We start from the raw sequence: 17,185 nt of genomic DNA, 5'->3' as shown, positions 1-17,185 counted from the left end.
TAATGATCGCCATTTTCAAATGAAATTTATACTATTAATAATTATTTCCGGTCCTGGTAACAGTGTTTATTTTGAAGCCCAGCCTACACATGACAATTTATCATGTACATTGGTCAGTCTTATGTTGATTTTTTGAAAATGACAACCCAAAGTCGAATCCAACAAAAGTTCATTAAAAAATAAATCTTGTCCATTGTTGGCAACTCACATAGTATAGAGTCATGACGCGTAGGGGGACTAACAAGGCTCGGTAATACTCCCCCGACCCAAAAATACAATCCAATGAAGTCCAACTATACAATCGGATTCCACTATCTGGGTTAACATTTGAGGTTTTAATTCAAAATTAAAAAAGACATTTCTTAAAGAGGAAAGGTGGATTTTAACAATAGAGTAGACGAGGTGGGCAAAATTACAAACAGTCCGTTTCAAAACTATCTTATGTTTTAAACAATTCAATTTTATCTCAGGTTTAGCTTAGTGTAGACTTAAAAGCAAGTTAAACAGAACTTAAATTTGGAAATATATTTCAAACAGACGACCATGCTGCCACTAACTGTTGAGATGAGGCAATCTATTAATCTAAGGGCAAAGGTGTTTCGTAGGGGAAATAAAATATACTAAATTTAAACCAATACTGTCAAAGCAGAAGTTACTATTAACGGACCAAGGAAGAAACTAAATTAATACTTCTGCAACTAGCAACAAGTACTGGCCATTACCACATTATATATTCGGAACAACAGAAAATAAAGCAAAAGAGCAAACACGTTACAAGACATTACATTATACACCATCACCTCCTAATTAATTGTGAAAAAAATCGCCTTAATTATTGTGAAATCTGTCCGAGTTCAATCGCTGTCCTCTTCATCTGCACAAAAGAGAGAACGTAAGGACAACCACTTCCCAAAAAAAGTAACGCGTATCGTCATAGAGAAGATAATTCACCAGACAGTTTAACAAGTGTTCCGTAAAATTGCTTCACAATAAGCTGTGTACTAAGTGCAGCTCACATTTTCCTCTCTATTATATTAAGAAACAATTAAATCTTAAAAGATAACCACGGAAGGAAATTGGGTAACAGGAAACGAAAAGAAAGATCTAAAAAAATGAAATGCAAAATGCACCCAAAATCTTTATTGTGCTGTTAAAAGATTCTTCAAACCAAAGATTCTTTACTGTGCTGTGATTAGCTGCCATTTTCTGTGGTGTGTTTAGCATATTCGAAACCTCAGGTTACTAATCAAGGCTTGCTCAATCCAAGTGTCCTAGAAGACAAGGACCTTATCGGAATTCAGTAATAACTAATATCCAGATATTTGAAATATTATTGTCGACATCAGATAGATATCAAAATGTAACACAAGTTCAGGGGCTAAGACCAATGCTATAAAATGTTGAAATCATTTGATAATTGATACCTACTAGCAATGATGCTTCAACCCTATCAAAGCAGTTAATAATTATCATTAACAACAAACTACTTGACCACTGCAAAAATCACTAAAGAACACATTATTCCTGAATCTATGATATATAATGTAACCAAAAAAATGAAAACAAAGTAAAGCCTTAACATATTTTAAATAGATTTACCATCGTTAAATTCTTCACTCTGACTTCCATCATCGTCACCGCTATCCTCTTCCTCATCTTCTTCATCCTCTTCATTATCATTATCTTCATCGTCATTATCACTACCTTCAGCCCCATTGCCACTGGTTTCAACTGGAACCTTTGGCTTTGGAGGTGGAGATGTATAACTACTTGTTGATCTTCTACGTGAACTTGACACAATATTGCTTAGATCAATACCCTCAAGTTCTTTGGCTCTCGCCTTCTTCCTTTTTACTTCTTTGATTTCTGAGTAAATGAGGAAAATATACATACTGAATGATGTTAAATTTTTCACTGCAAAATATACATACTGAATGAAGCCAAGACCCTAAAGACATCGCATAGATTAATTCATTTTAAAGTACGAACAACTTATGGGACAATTTAATAATGCTACATTGTACTCACAACACAAGTAATTAAATTTAGTTTCTCACATCTCAACATTGATCAGAACTAAACAAAGAATACCAAGGTAAAAGTAGCAAAGGTTTCAATCGTTTGGGTTGTATGAAAGATAATTGGGATAGCTGATAACAACAGCTCCAAGCCTAGACAAAGGGATACATATTTTATTCAATCAGGATGAAATATTGCAGCTAATATCCAGGGATGAGGGAATAGTAATAAACATGAGCTCACCCTTTTCAGATGGATTTGAAGACAACCCTTCTCTAGACAGTATTTCCTCCAACTCCTTAATTAGCTGCCCTTCTCGTTTGTTTTCAGGCACTTGCTTGACTTTTTTGTAAATTACGGGAGGAACACTGATAGAAATATATAATAGCAAACTATCATCCTGAACAAAGATCTAGGATCATAAAAAGGAATCCAAGGAAGAAAAATTACCTCATTCCACATGCTTTAATAACAGACTTTAAGTGCTCCACACGTTTACCATACACAGGATTTGAAACTTCTTTCTTCTGTAGTTCAGGGGAAAAAAGAACAATATAACCCAATGAAATATACCTCATACATCTAACTTGTAGAAATTGATAAAAAAAAAAGTTGAAAACAACTTCTTGGATATTCACACAGAAGGAGAAGACTCATAATATAAAGAATTGTTATTCAACACTAAAAGATTGTGACTGTTCAATAATTATGGCTATGGCCTTAACTCCTCAAATTATACCAGGCATTTCTATTTGCAATCAGCATAAGATCAATAAATTAGTATGACCTTGGAAGGTTTCTCTGGTGATGAATGGGACTGATCATCTTCAGAGTTCTTCCCATTATCTTCTGCATCACTATTGTCTTCTGAGGCTGCTTTAGCAGGTTTGACCCTTTTCTTACTGGATAGATCAGACTCCTCTCCTTTACGCTTTTTGGGTTGGACAGAAGTCTTCACCTTGCCTTTTGGAGGAATTTTTTTTCTAGGTTTAACTTCATCTTCCTCATCGGTCTCCTTATCTGAAGTATCAGAGTTCTCTTCACTGCTGACCTTTTTAGTTACTTTGGTATCAGGTTTTTTCTTAACAATTTTCTTAGCATTCTTTGCAGGTTCGGGAACTTCTGAAGATGTTAATACCTTCACATTTAAAAGAGACATGCTAAGCATCAGATAGCGTGTGTTTGTGCTTCTTATGGGCATCAACGACACTTCACAGATTTTCCACTCACCTCATCAAGCTGTTGACTTACAAACTTCTTATAGGGATCAAGAGTAAATTTATCAAGTTTAAGATCTTCCTCCAAGAGTCGACGAAGACCAGCCATAGTGATTTTCCTAAAATTAACAAGTGGAAAAAAGTGCCCCGTGTCATACCATAAGAATTATAGCCAAACAATCAGTTGATGTGAATAAATGTACCAAAGGAAAGAACATGTAGTGCATTGTCATTTGTCATAAAGAGAGATAAGAATTATAAATAATTGAAAAAATCAGCGGCATACTCTGCATTAGCCTTGATGTACGAAGATCTTTTTCTAACAGCTTTCTTAATTAGAGCCTCACTTGGAACTACTTTGGTTCCATTGCCTTTATCATCCTTGGTTTCAAGTTTAGCCCTTTTTTGTTCTTTAAGAAGACCTAAGACTGGAGAGTCTTCCATCTTCTCCTCATCTTCAGGGCAAAGATCCTTCGCATCTTTTGATTCACATTCTTCTTTTGGTTCTTCTGACTCTTGTATACTTGAACCTTTTTCCCCTTCTTTCCCTGATATCTTTGGCCCATCATCATCTCCTACCCCTTCTAAGCACTACCAGCAATGAGGTAAAAAAACACACATTGATAAGAAGACTTATGAAAAAAATCCAAGCATTCTTCAATGACATCAGAATTGATAAAATTAAACCAAATGCAACACAAATACGTTATCAAGGTTGCCAATGGCGGAATATGGTAGAAAGCTAAAATTCCACCAAATAAACACGCCAGTGCAGCCTATGGTACCACTATAGCGGGCTTCCCTTCACAGACTGCTTGTGGCGGAGGGATTGAAAAATGCCACATTATAGGGTTCTGAAAAATCCGGATCCACCATACACTTGTCAACTGTACTAAAACTAATACCAATCATACATAAATCTGGTTAAACATAATACACTGAGGTCCTGGTTAAATAAAGAGAACAACTGCCCCTCATAAAATCCAAGTAATGACAGTTGTGCTTACTGAAATCAATTTATTCAGCTACTAAATGTTAAACAAACAGTACACGTGACTTCGAACCATAAGATTTAATTCTGCGAATTCAGAGCGCGAATAATTGTTTTGCTAAAGAGGTTACTCGTTCATGACTTAGGGTTGGTTACCGAATGCATTCACTAGCGAAAAACAAAAACGCTATAAAGCAGAAAAAAAAAAAAAAAAAAAAAAAAAACTGATTTTGGTGTGATGCCCTAGTAGCTTCCACTTACACATACTAACTAGGTTGAAATTAGGGATTCGAATTAAGAGCGAAAAAAAGTACCTTGAGCAAGCATTGCTTGATAAATCTCTTGTGCACATCCAAAGCATACTCCTCCAATCCCAAGTCTTTCTCGAGCAATCGACGAACACCCTCGAACGTCAAGGAGCTGCATTGAAATGCGAAACAGAAAGCAAGAACGGTACTTAAGATTTAAGAATAGCGGCAACGAAGAAGAAGAAGAAGAAGAAGAGAGAGAATAGTTACTCACTCAGATTGTTCCTTGAAGTGAGAGACGCGAGAACGCATAGCGGTTTCAATCTGAGACTCTAAAATCTCCTCCTTCTTCGTCGTCCCTTCGCTGGCTTCTGCCATACCTCTTTCTCTCTCTCGCTGTGAATTCTCAACTTCCACTTCTCGCTTTGCTAATTGCTAATAGTGAAATTGCATTCAAATTCAAATTAGGGTACACTTCCTCAGACACACCCACACACACACTTCCTCTGTTCCTCAGTGCTGTGTTTGTTCGAAATACCTGTGCCTGTGACCCCGCGGATACATATGCTTCTGTTCTCCTATTATGTGACTATTAATTATGAAATTTTGTTTCCCATTTTTTTTTCTATTTTCTACTAATATCTATGTGATATAAAACTACTATTTTTTTTTCTATTTTCTTCTCATTTCTGTGTGATACAAAATTATTTCATTCACAACCGAAATAATTTTTTACTAAGCAAACATGGATATTGCAAAAAATAATTTTTGTAACTCTCAAGTTAATTACTTTGAAAAAACAATTATGTTAAAACTTCGTTTTTTTCAAAATCTCTACTTTCTTTTTTACAAAAAAATGTGTCAAAATTTTTACCTCCAAATTTCAAGTGTTGTTTACGTTTGAATATCTTTTATTAAATACAAAAACACACATATATATAATAAATAATTATGATATTTTAACCTAAGATCTGGGTGTATTAAAAAATGAATTTAAATTAATTATAAATAATCATGATATTTTGAATTCAGATCTTAATAAATTTTAATGTTATTTTAAAATTATTTTTTCCATGAAAACATGATTTCATCATACAAGTATTACATATTTTATGATAAAAAAATATAACGAAAACATAATTTTGTTATACAAGTCTACAATAAAATTATATTTTTAATGTATCATTTAATAAAACACGATTTTATTATAGATTTATACCACAAATTATGTTTTTATAAGCTGGATAATTTTGAAATAACATTAAAATCGATATTTTCAATAGCAGCTCCCTTAAATGTTTTATCTAATATGTTTAACAAAATATTTCTTGACTTATTCTTTTGTATTGTGATTTTTTATTTTATGTGAAATGGAAAAGGTATTCTTTTCATCCTTCTTTACTTTATATGGTTCGTTTGATTATCCATTTGTCAAAAGGAAACAAAATTATCAAGTCATATCAGATTGAAAGTACATTTTCAAATAATTTCAATTGGTTCATATGATTTTTTTGTTATTATTATTGAGTTTCTATTTCCAAAAGACTTTTCATATAGTTTTTTATTTTATTTTATAGTCTTTTGTATGTAATAAAGCGTGTCCTAAAGAATCAATTAGTTTATTTTATTTTATACAACACATGAATGTTTGATCTTTTGTTTATGGGACTTAGTTCTGCAACTAGGTTCAATATCCTTCTCAAAATGATGACAATAATCAAGAATGACCTTTTACCTTAATAATGGGTAGCAAATAAATATAGATTTACTGTTTTTTTAAGGCAATATAGACTTACTGTTATAAAAAGAAAAAGGGGAAAATTGTGCCCATCTCAATGACAAAGCATTCAAGCGCGCACACCAGCATATCTTCCCTTTTAGTTGTGATGCAATCAATTCATATCAAAGATTAACAATGTTATAAAGAAATTTCGTTTTCCCTCAATTCTCAAGATATTTTTTTACGCACACTCAATCCTCAAGATACTTATATTTTAGTTAATCATTGTTTTAATGTAATTTAAGATAACATTAGGAATTTATTAAGACACACAAGCACCTAGTTACCTTTTAAGATATACTAACTTTAAGGGAAATCTTGTTTTAAAAAAATTAATTAAAAGATATGCTGGAAACACATTATTTTGAACACATTTACTATATTTGGTTAAAATTTATTGAAAATGAAAAAATAAATGTAGGTCCCACTTCATATTTTTTCTGTTCGTTTTCACTTCTAATAATTTTTTTAAGGATTATGAAAATGGGTTAAACTTCAAATTCTATCATAAATAAAAAAATTATTAAAAATAAAATTAAAATTAATTAAATATTATTTTTGGAATGATAACATTAAATAAGATAAAATTAATTAAATTTACTTATATTTATATCCAACAAACAATATCACTTTTTATTTTAGTATTGAAAAATAAAACAATTAAAAATATTGTCAATTTTTTTATTACAAACTCCATTGTTTGAATACTTCATTGTATATGCCAAGCATCAAGAAACTAATAAAACAGCTTGGCTACTTGGGTTGGAGACTCAACATTTGTTCATAAAGTTCTCAATCCAAATCCACTTTATTTATTACGTTGTCTTTCACACCTTTTAATATAATCTTGTAGGCCTTCTCCGGTACAACAAAAAGCCATGATAGCTCGTCAGAAAGGAACATATGCTATTTAAGAAAACGAGCTCAGTCGACCATGTATGTGAACATAATGCAAATCATGGATTTCAAAGGGAATTAAACTTTCAGATAAAATGTTTTTTCGATGCTGACTTTTTATAGGCCTACAATAATTTCCATGACAAACTTCAGTTTCCCACTAAGACAGATGGAAAAGAAACTTGATTTCAAAATTTCATCATGCTACAGGTATGAAAAGAAAGTTAATCGATCAGCTCTCTTGATAAATGTGACAAAATATGTTATGCACTCAGATGCAACATAATGTATCTCAAGCCTTTCTTTGCCGGTCGGCTGCTGAGGCATCTAGTTGAGCCTGGCCAAATACAGACCTGCAAAAAGTGCAAGGACACAAATTACCAATGGAGGTAAATGATAATAATGAAGTAACGACTGACCAACTGAGGTCTCAATAATAATAGAGGCATCCAGAATGCTGAAGCAAAAATATGTTGGTCACTCGTGTTTCAATCTAACATGCATCTACATTCGTGCTTCTCTAGTTAGTTAACATTCATTGTGAAACTTCAACTCATGATTGACAGAATTTTCTATTCTATTTTCAAATTAACAAAGAGGCGAAGACAATAGATTCATCATATATTGCAGGTCTGCTTTTAACTAATCTTTTCTATGATAAATTATTCGGGATAATAAATTCACAAGGAATTTCCTTTTTCCCCTAAAACTCTCAAGCCAGGGATTCTCGAAGGTCGATACCCAGTATTTTCATTTTAATCCTCACATGCTATTTGTAAGTTTTGTTTCTGATTAAAAAAAACGAGCATACTGCATACACAATCTTGTGCTAACAAAAATTCAAACTAATGAAGAAAAGCAAGTATCACCAAGATATTAATCCAAAAGTAGAGATCTTTTGGCAAAATAGTATGTGGCTAAGTATTATACATTAAAATAAAAGCTACAATTGGATTCATAGGCTAGTAGCCAATATAGCCTATAGACTAAAATGTAATTTTTCTTGTAGAAATTTTTAGTAGCCAATAGACTAAAATGTAATTTTCCTTGTAGAAACAAATGCTGGAACATAATCATACAGAACATACATATCCCATGTCAATTGTTTGCTCATGGAAATGTTGCGGCTGTGTAGGTGTTATCAAGAGATTATCCAAATACAGGACTGAAAACTTCATCTTAATCAGCTGGGATTGCCTTCATCTCATAGCTTTTCTTGACATGCTAACCCCTAAATTAAATACAGTATCATTCAGCTATGGCTATAAAATTAAGCTAAAGAGAGACACTCTAATAATTGTATCAAATTATAAGGGAAAAAAGAAGAAGCAATAGAAGTCTGATAATAAACTAATAAATTACAAAAGCATACAATTGAAAAAGGAATTTTCTGTAAAAATTGAACAAGTTCTTACAATCTACTAACTAAATGATGAATATTTATACTCATTTGAAGCATAACATATAAATCCTGCCTAGGGTAGCTTTGCTATTCCTAGCCGGTCCCAAGCCCGGATAAAAGGAGAGGGTTGTGTTAGGCTTTCGACAGCCAACGTTAAACTTTGTCGAATCTCTATGACATGGATCAATTACGTAATAATGTGAATGCTAGGTCGTTGCCCGGAAGCAACGCGCTGTATGGCTCGAGTACAGTGTCAAAAGAGCAAGGGCCGCTGCATCGCCGCCCGGATGTAGTGAAAAGTAAGCAAGGGTTCCCACATTTTCGTGAACGGGTGTGGGTAAAGAAGCTAGTTCATGACAGGAGGATTCGCTTTGGTACATGGAATATAGGCACACTTACTGGAAAATCTATGGAAATAGTGGATGTTATGGTGAGGAGGAAGATCAATTTTATGTGCCTACAAGAAACTAAGTGGACAGGTGAAAAAGCGAAAGAATTAGACAACTCGGGATTTAAGCTGTGGTATACGGGAAAAATCAGATCAAGAAATGGGGTAGGGATTATTGTGGACAAGGAGTGGAAGAAGGATGTCGTGGATGTAAGAAGAGTAGGAGATCGTATCATAGCCTTAAAATTGGTAGTGGGACAGGACACCTTTAATGTTATTAGTGGGTACGCACCTCAGGTTGGGTTAGCAGAACACTTTAAGGTAAAATTTTGGGAGGATCTAGAAGGGGTACTTCAGGATATACCCCAAGGAGAGAAAGTTTTCCTAGGAGGGGATCTCAATGGACATGTAGGTAGCGTGGCTAGAGGTTTTGAGGGGGTGCATGGGGGTTTTGGCCTAGGGGAGATGAATGGGGAGGGTAAATCCATCTTGGAGTTTTCGGAGGCTTTGGATCTTTCTATAGCCAATACATGGTTTAAGAAAAGAGAGGAACATCTTATCACTTACAAAAGTGGAGGGACATGTTCTCAGATAGATTTCTTCCTTATCAGGAAGTCTGATAGGAAGTATTGCTTGAACTGTAAAGTTATCCCGGGAGAGAGCTTGACTACCCAACATAGAGTTTTGGTTATGGATGTAAGAATTAGAGATAGGGCAAAGAGAAGAGGTCCTCTGGTAGCACCAAGGATCAAATGGTGGCACTTGAAGGGTGAGAAACAAGGAATCTTCCAACAAAAGATATGGGAGGGTTGGTGTGGACAATCACAAGGAAGTGCAAATGATATGTGGAACAAGATGTCCCAAGAGATTATTAAAGTGGCTAAAGAGACGTTGGGTGAATCTAGAGGTTTTGGACCTAGGGGTAAAGAATCGTGGTGGTGGAATGAAAATGTTCAGAGCAAAGTTAGAGTAAAAAAGGAGTGTTTCAAGGAGTGGTCTAGGTGTAGAAATTCTGAAACTTGGGATAAGTATAAGATAGCTAGAAATGAAACCAAAAAGGCGGTGAGTGAGGCAAGAGCCCAAGCTTTTGACGGACTATACCAAGCTCTAGGAACCAGGGACGGAGAAAGATCTATATATAGGCTTGCTAAGGGTAGAGAGAGGAAGACTAGAGATTTGGATCAAGTAAAGTGTGTTAAGGATGAAGAAGGCAAAGTCTTAGTGCATGAAAAAGATATCAAGGAAAGGTGGAAGGCGTATTTCCACAACTTATTTAATGAGGGATATGGATATGACTCTAGCAGTCTAGACACAAGAGAAGAGGACCGGAACTATAAGTACTATCGTCGGATTCAGAAACAGGAAGTAGAGGAAGCGTTGAAAAGAATGAGTAATGGTAAGGCGGTGGGGCCAGACAACATACCTATTGAAGTGTGGAAAACTCTTGGAGATAGAGGTCTTGAGTGGCTTACCGAACTCTTTAACGAAATTATGAGGTCAAAACGTATGCCGGAGGAATGGAGGAGAAGCACGTTAGTGCCAATCTATAAGAACAAGGGGGATATACAAAATTGTGCAAATTATAGGGGAATCAAGCTCATGAGTCATACCATGAAATTATGGGAAAGAGTGATTGAACGGAGATTAAGAAAGGAGACTCAAGTTACTGAGAATCAATTTGGTTTCATGCCAGGAAGGTCGACCATGGAAGCGATTTATTTATTACGGCGGGTGATGGAGCAATATCGCATGGCCCAACAAGACTTGCACTTGATTTTTATTGACTTGGAGAAAGCGTATGATAGAGTGCCTAGAGAGATTTTGTGGAAAGCTCTAGAGAAGAAAGGGGTTAGGGTTGCATATATTCGAGCTATCCAAGATATGTATGATAGGGTATCGACTAGTGTTAGGACACAGGGTGGAGAGTCAGACGATTTTCCCATCACAATTGGTTTACATCAAGGGTCAACCCTTAGCCCCTACCTTTTTACCTTAATTCTGGATGTCCTCACGGAACAAATCCAAGAGATAGCGCCGAGATGCATGCTCTTTGCAGATGACATAGTCCTCCTTGGAGAGTCGAGGGAGGAGTTGAATGAGAGGTTGGAAACTTGGAGACGAGCTCTAGAAACACATGGCTTTCGCCTAAGCAGAAGCAAATCGGAGTATATGGAATGTAAGTTCAACAAAAGAAGGAGGGTTTCTAACTCAGAGGTGAAAATAGGAGACCATATTATCCCTCAAGTCACACGGTTTAAATATCTTGGGTCTGTAATACAGGATGATGGGGAAATTGAAGGGGATGTGAATCATCGCATTCAAGCAGGATGGATGAAATGGAGAAAAGCATCGGGGGTGTTATGTGATGCAAAGGTACCGATCAAGCTAAAGGGAAAGTTTTATCGGACTGCGGTAAGACCGGCGATTTTGTACGGAACAGAATGTTGGGCGGTCAAGAGCCAACATGAGAATAAAGTAGGTGTAGCGGAGATGAGGATGTTGCGGTGGATGTGTGGTAAGACCCGACAGGATAAAATTAGAAACGAAGCTATTAGAGAGAGGGTTGGAGTAGCGCCTATTGTAGAGAAGATGGTGGAAAATAGACTTAGGTGGTTTGGGCATGTAGAGAGAAGACCGGTAGACTCTGCAGTGAGGAGAGTAGACCAGATGGAGAGAAGACAAACAATTCGAGGCAGAGGAAGACCCAAAAAGACTATAAGAGAGGTTATAAAAAAGGATCTCGAAATTAATGGTCTGGATAGAAGTATGGTACTTGATAGAACATTATGGCGAAAGTTGATCCATGTAGCCGACCCCACCTAGTGGGATAAGGCGTTGTTGTTGTTGTTGTTGTTGTTGAAGCATAACATATGGAGAAGCTTATGGAAACAGAATGACAAATGGCCACAATAAGTTAGGGAAATAAACACTTACCCACAGGTTGAACACTTATCATGGTGCTCACAGAATATGGATAAGCATACAGAACACACATAGCCCATGTCAATTGTTTGTTTATGGCAGAAACACCTGCACAATACATACAGTTTATCAAGGTGCGGGTCTCAAAATTTCTATAGTAAACAGAAGAATTGCCAGCACAAAAGGAGTTCTACATCACACAACTTGTATAAATCCACTAAAATTACATTTCATATATCATCCGTCACAAAAGAAGTTCAATACTCAGTCAGATTCATTTAACATTGTACTAATTTATATTGAGGAAGTATCTGAAAGTGTCCCTTAATCACCTGTCTATATTTAGTGAACTTAGGATTTAAAAGTTAGGTTACTGATTGCATAAATTGTGGTTCACTAAACATGGATTGTCAAGTGTCAATGACAGCTCAAAAGCATCGGATAAATATATGTGATATCAGTCAACCATGGGTACCTAAAAGACTTTGGCAGGCTGGACAATCTCATTTTATGTTAAAAAAAAACAATTTGAAGTCTCCACCGTACAGAAGCAATATAAGAACAGATCCATAAATAGGTGTGTATCTTCAAACCAACATAAATTAAAAAAGGAAGAAAAAGGACCAATTGGAGTTAAAAAACACAAGTATAATGATAGCTAGGTTGTAGCCCAAATGTTTGTAGTTTTACAGGAGAGAAAATAAATGAAAATGAGAAATCTAAAAAGGTTAACTAGGAAAGGAAAAACTTACGAGGCACGAAAATCCACACCCACAGATTTAGGAAGCCGTAAAAATGCACGAGAATGCAAATCAGTTGCAAACACTGTCTGCATACACAAGGTTAGATTACAGTCAGAAGTAAAACAAAAAGTAAAATTGAAAAGACAAATAACCTGAACCTGAATAGAAAGAAAAATATAATTTGTTTATTCCTTTGCTAGAGGCCAATCATTAAAGTTTTATGTTCGAGACCGTTGTATAATGAGTCATTACATTAGTTTTTCACTTTTGCTACATTATTTGGTTGAGATGTAGTTTCTTTAGAAGAAAATGATAAGTCAATTGTTTCGTTCTGTTTAAGGAACTACATAGTCAATAAAACAAAGAAACCAAACCCGACCTGTTAGGACCCTAAAAGAGAATGTGGACCCAAATGGACAGTTAACACATCAGCAGCCCAAGCCCACAGTATTTAGGAAAAACAAGGGGCAGGGAGAGAATGCTGACATGGCAGATGCTATTAAATCGATTTTTTGTCCAATTTCTAGTATTACCAAACAGATTTTAAGGACTTATTTGTTGAATAGAAACTAGCTGTGTCAACTAATCCTGTCAGTGAAACAACTTCCTCTCAAAGCAGTTAATTATACAAAAGCTTACTGAAAGATATTGATAAAGCCCGTCCAATTGGGGAGGCTTGTAATATATTCCACCAGTTATGTATGAAGCCTGCCATTCATAACACAAAAAGAAATGACTAGAATAAATAAAACATATTCTGCAACTGCAATACCAACTCATTCAATAGTGTGTCTCTGTGTGTGTGTTTATGTATTTATCTACCTGCTGGAGGAATGCAGAATTGTTTGAACCAATATAACAAGAATCTATAGGAACCTACAATATAAAATATTAGTTACGCATGGGTATTAGTTACACATAAAAATACAAACAATCTTTATGTCTTAGTTATATTGCTGAGAATTGCCTATCTACATAACAGTGTGTTGGCAAGGAAAAGGCCAAAGTTGAAAGAAAAAAGAAAAAGAAAGTGAAGATTCAGTAAATACTGTAGAGTGCTGTGCAGAGAATATTGCATTCATGATTGCCACATACCTGAAAAGGATACAAGGTGTGATTTGAATTCAAGGGTCGATACAATATTTAAATGTATAAAAAGTAAATGTAATGAGGAACATACTGTTCTGGTCCATCAGCAGCCCCTTGCAAACATAAAATCTGTTCATAAATCAGTAAAGTAAAATAACAGTTATTCAAAATCAGCAAGTAGGAAAGAAATCCAAAAAAAAAAACAGAAGAAAAAACAAAATCATGATCAGTTGAAAATACTAGATTCCTATAACAGCAACAGCCAATATAACATCAAAAATAAAGACGAGACCAATCATGTAAACGAATTTCCAGCAGGGAGTTTGCAAAAATCATCTCCAGTTTAAAGCAGATCAAAATAAACTAGATATAAAAAATAATTCATAACTTGGAGCACCCAATTCAATTTTGAGCACTAGTAAAGTTTAAAGAGGACACAATCTTTATGTTCAATCATTCTACAAACAAGCAAAAACAATAGTAAGCGTAATACTAAACACAATATTTAGCATCAATGAATTCAAACACTGAACACCAAAAAGAAGAGTGTGTCAAAGAGCCAAAACCCTGCAATATCAACATTAAGTTGACAAAGAGGACACGCATATCATTTTCAAACTCCAATAACAACCCACAATGTTGCTCATTAATGCAATAAAAGGCAAAAGTCAACCATAGTCGACTTACAGCTCCAGTAGCAAGTTGCAACTTATATCATATTCAAGTATAACATAAAACTCCATGCAATAACAGCTAGGCGATTAATCACGCACCCGAGGCTGAGGAGGCATTGGTCCCGAACGAAAAGCTCTCTGTATATCTGATAACCCAATCAGGTCAAACAAATAAAAGCCCCAATCGTTAAAATAAGGTGTTTTCAATTACATTGGCGAAGAAGGATACAACAAAGCGCCATGGACAAGGAGCCCGATAACAGCGAAGAAGGAACGATTCCCGGTGCGTGAGAGGCGTCGGCGTCTAATTGCCGGTCCCTAGCGAGAAACTCGTCGAGATTGTGAAGTAAATTGGAATAAAGCGCGGGCATTGTACCAGTGGTGGAGCCATGGTTCTTGTCGGAAGTGGAATCGTAAACGTAGCCGCAAGAGTTGCATCCGGTGGCGATGACGATGACCTGGTTGAGCTGGCCTAGGAGCAAGATCGTGTTGAGAAAAGCGAGTACCTGGGAAAAGGAAAGAAAAAAAAAAGTTTGAGACTGGAATCGGAGGGGTGAAGTGTTGAATTAGGGTTTGTGTGAGTGTTACTTGAGAGAGGAACTCGGCGAAGGGGAAGGGAAAAGTGCTCCAGAAGAAAGGGTTGGTGTCTAGCGTCACAACGAGGAGGCTCACGTCATCTGCAAAGAAAGAAAGAAAAGGGGTCAATGGAATTGGTATGGAGTGAATAAGGGATTGAGAGAGTGCAGAGAACCTGCGTAGAGTTTGGAAGGAGCAGAAGGCATGGTATAGTGTGGGTTGTGTCTTCTGCTTTCACTTCCAACTCATTTCGTGGCAGCACAACGATGCAATAACACTTCCCGGGCTTCGAGGCCCAAGTTATAAGTTATTTTCCTGAAAAGTAAAAAAACACTAAAACTAAGGAACAATTTCTTAATTACCAACTTTTATTAGTTCATGCATTTTGTCGAACAACTCAAGGCTAAAACAAGAAGGATACTTCAGGGAAACATCAGAAGAATACCCAATAGAAGACATGCTCTTTATACAACAATTACAGAGAAAATCAAGATGGATTACCAATTGAAGTTTGCCTTTGTTAACAGTTCAGTGCCCAAATTGAAGATGGAAATGCTTTTTAGAAGCACTCACTCGTAGTGGCTAACAGATGTATGCGGATGTTACACAACGGTTGTTAAAGGGGGAAAATTAGTTTAGGTTAGAGTGAGTTGAGTTTAACGTGGGCATGGCTTGAATTAGTTTCAATGGGTCAATAGCTCTGGGCTTTGAGTGTAATATTTTTATTTTCTTTCTTTCTTCTCCTTTTTTAATTTTCCAGTTTTTTTTTCTCTCTTTTCTTTTCTTTTCTTTGCTTTTTCCGTTTTATTAATTTCTTTTCTCTCATTTTTTTAACTTCATAAAAATAGTGGTAAATTCGGACAAAGTTAGGTGTTTACAAGCTCTTTATACTCTCAGACAAGCATCGAGTTTGACTATACAACAACAAGTGTTGAATTCTGTAGAGGAATCAATTCGGAAGATCATGTATGATGTATCTGAATTGCATGCACTTACTTCTCTAGTATATATTTTCGCAATCAATCAATAATTTAGAACTGTCATATGAGATTTAATAACTCTTATTTTTTAATCTTCTGTTAAATTTTAAACATTTTTAAAACATAAATAAAAAAACTAAAAAACAGAACTAGAAGACATTTTCCCATACTCTTCTACTTTCTTAAAAAAAAAAAAAACTCTTCTATGGTTATGCAAAAAGACTTTTTTTTTTTTTCACGTCCAAAACACTGATACTCGCGAAACCATCTTCTCGCTTTGCCTTTGATTCTCCATATTCTTTCTCTCCTTTCTTGCGGTGGCTATGAATACACACAAGACTGAAGATTGTTTTATTTGTAGAAACATGGAAATATTTCATAAAACATAAGGCCGTCGGCGACCACTATCCAACAACACCATAAACACTGAAAAGTTTGCTATTCGTTTTACCACTATTGATACAAATTTGTTTTTTAAGGACAGTGTGACAATGAAAAGTTTTAGTATATGGGGCAACCAAAGATGGTCTTTATCAATTGTCAACATGTGAGTTTAAATAAACAACAATCATATTGTTTTCTCACTCCCAATCATCAAGGTTTTAGAAGAAGTCCCGAAGAAATGACAATTAAAATCACTTAAAATGATTTATTTTTTAGGGACATGTAAATATGTTAAATCACAATTCCTACCATTTATTGTATCTTTCATGCTAAAAAGCACCTAAAATTCCACTACAGTAAGATGAATTGAATATTTTAAAACTTGTAAAGTGCACGCTAAATAGTCAGTTTGTGAGCCTCAATCCATACCCACCGCTACTTGGTGTTCGATTCCTGAAATTAGACAATCACCACTATTCACTGACACAAACATGTATGTTGCATATGAGAGACACCTAACATAATTTACAATTGATTTCTTGAATAGATTTGTTAGAATGGTGATGATGATGAACCACCTTTTTATTTGTTGAACAATTTACCTTAATTAATTATAAATCATTAAAATGTGTTAAAAAAATATTTAATTTCGACTCCATCATGGGACTCCCTGACTCCTCGTTAGCTAATTTAGCTATGTGGTTTGCCAAGGTATCTATAATCTATGGCATTGGCATACAAGGGCAGCAAGAAAACTATAAATTCCTTGCCCAAACGCCTGAAAAAGCAAACTATACGAACCAATATAACTTCAATGCGGGCCACACCAGCTTGTCCGCAAATCCAAGAAAGCATTCTGCTAAATTACCCAAACA

The 17,185-nt window shown here is 35.4% G+C and overlaps 2 protein-coding genes across 5 annotated transcripts; both read right to left on the bottom strand.

Moving 5' to 3' along the window:
* Positions 1-599: 599 nt before the first annotated feature.
* On the bottom strand, positions 600-5,048 carry LOC114410430 (DNA ligase 1-like). 2 transcript variants are annotated; one of them, XM_028374370.1, is made up of 9 exons: positions 4,750-5,047; positions 4,542-4,647; positions 3,523-3,827; positions 3,250-3,355; positions 2,807-3,157; positions 2,470-2,546; positions 2,263-2,387; positions 1,600-1,866; positions 600-874 (listed from the first exon to the last, which is right to left on the bottom strand). In XM_028374370.1, exons 1-9 carry the CDS (start codon positions 4,851-4,853, stop codon positions 855-857), a joined length of 1,461 nt encoding a protein of 486 aa, XP_028230171.1. In that variant the 5' UTR covers positions 4,854-5,047; the 3' UTR covers positions 600-854. The 2 variants fall into 2 exon arrangements, with proteins under 2 accessions (XP_028230171.1, XP_028230172.1); XM_028374371.1 differs by lacking the exon at positions 600-874 and having other exon boundaries at positions 1,702-1,892; positions 4,750-5,048.
* Positions 5,049-7,196: 2,148 nt separating this feature from the next.
* Positions 7,197-15,639, bottom strand: LOC114410429 (general transcription and DNA repair factor IIH subunit TFB4-like). 3 transcript variants are annotated; one of them, XR_003666298.1, is made up of 13 exons: positions 15,448-15,639; positions 15,122-15,261; positions 14,959-15,047; positions 14,600-14,876; positions 14,470-14,516; positions 13,788-13,825; positions 13,657-13,702; positions 13,430-13,483; positions 13,247-13,315; positions 12,617-12,693; positions 11,877-11,972; positions 8,241-8,383; positions 7,197-7,505 (listed from the first exon to the last, which is right to left on the bottom strand). XR_003666298.1 is itself a non-coding variant. In XM_028374368.1 (12 exons), exons 2-12 carry the CDS (start codon positions 15,150-15,152, stop codon positions 7,445-7,447), a joined length of 885 nt encoding a protein of 294 aa, XP_028230169.1. In that variant the 5' UTR covers positions 15,153-15,261; positions 15,448-15,638; the 3' UTR covers positions 7,197-7,444. The 3 variants fall into 3 exon arrangements, 2 of the variants coding, with proteins under 2 accessions (XP_028230169.1, XP_028230170.1); XM_028374368.1 differs by lacking the exon at positions 8,241-8,383 and having other exon boundaries at positions 15,448-15,638; XM_028374369.1 differs by lacking the exon at positions 7,197-7,505 and having other exon boundaries at positions 8,002-8,383.
* Positions 15,640-17,185: the final 1,546 nt, after the last annotated feature.

This window comes from Glycine soja, chromosome 4, assembly GCF_004193775.1.
Source record: "Glycine soja cultivar W05 chromosome 4, ASM419377v2, whole genome shotgun sequence".
In the NCBI taxonomy this organism is placed as follows: Eukaryota; Viridiplantae; Streptophyta; class Magnoliopsida; order Fabales; family Fabaceae; genus Glycine; species Glycine soja.
The sequence above is the reverse complement of the archived record's forward strand: the minus strand, read 5'-3'. Positions and strand labels throughout refer to the sequence as shown.

What these genes read in the sequence shown, in the direction of transcription:
- LOC114410430 (XM_028374370.1), bottom strand. Translation starts at nt 4,853, where the DNA reads ATGGCAGAAGCCAGCGAAGGGACGACGAAGAAGGAGGAGATTTTAGAG. An exon ending in TCAAGCAATGCTTGCTCAAG is followed by an intron (nt 3,828 to 4,541) that starts GTACTTTTTTTC and finishes CATTGCTGGTAG; the next exon opens with TGCTTAGAAGGGGTAGGAGA. An exon ending in TTCAAATCCATCTGAAAAGG is followed by an intron (nt 1,867 to 2,262) that starts GTGAGCTCATGT and finishes TCATTTACTCAG; the next exon opens with AAATCAAAGAAGTAAAAAGG.
- LOC114410429 (XM_028374368.1), bottom strand. Translation starts at nt 15,152, where the DNA reads ATGCCTTCTGCTCCTTCCAAACTCTACGCAG. An exon ending in CAATGCCTCCTCAGCCTCGG is followed by an intron (nt 13,826 to 14,469) that starts GTGCGTGATTAA and finishes ATTTATGAACAG; the next exon opens with ATTTTATGTTTGCAAGGGGC. An exon ending in ATTCTGCATTCCTCCAGCAG is followed by an intron (nt 13,316 to 13,429) that starts GTAGATAAATAC and finishes TATGAATGGCAG; the next exon opens with GCTTCATACATAACTGGTGG.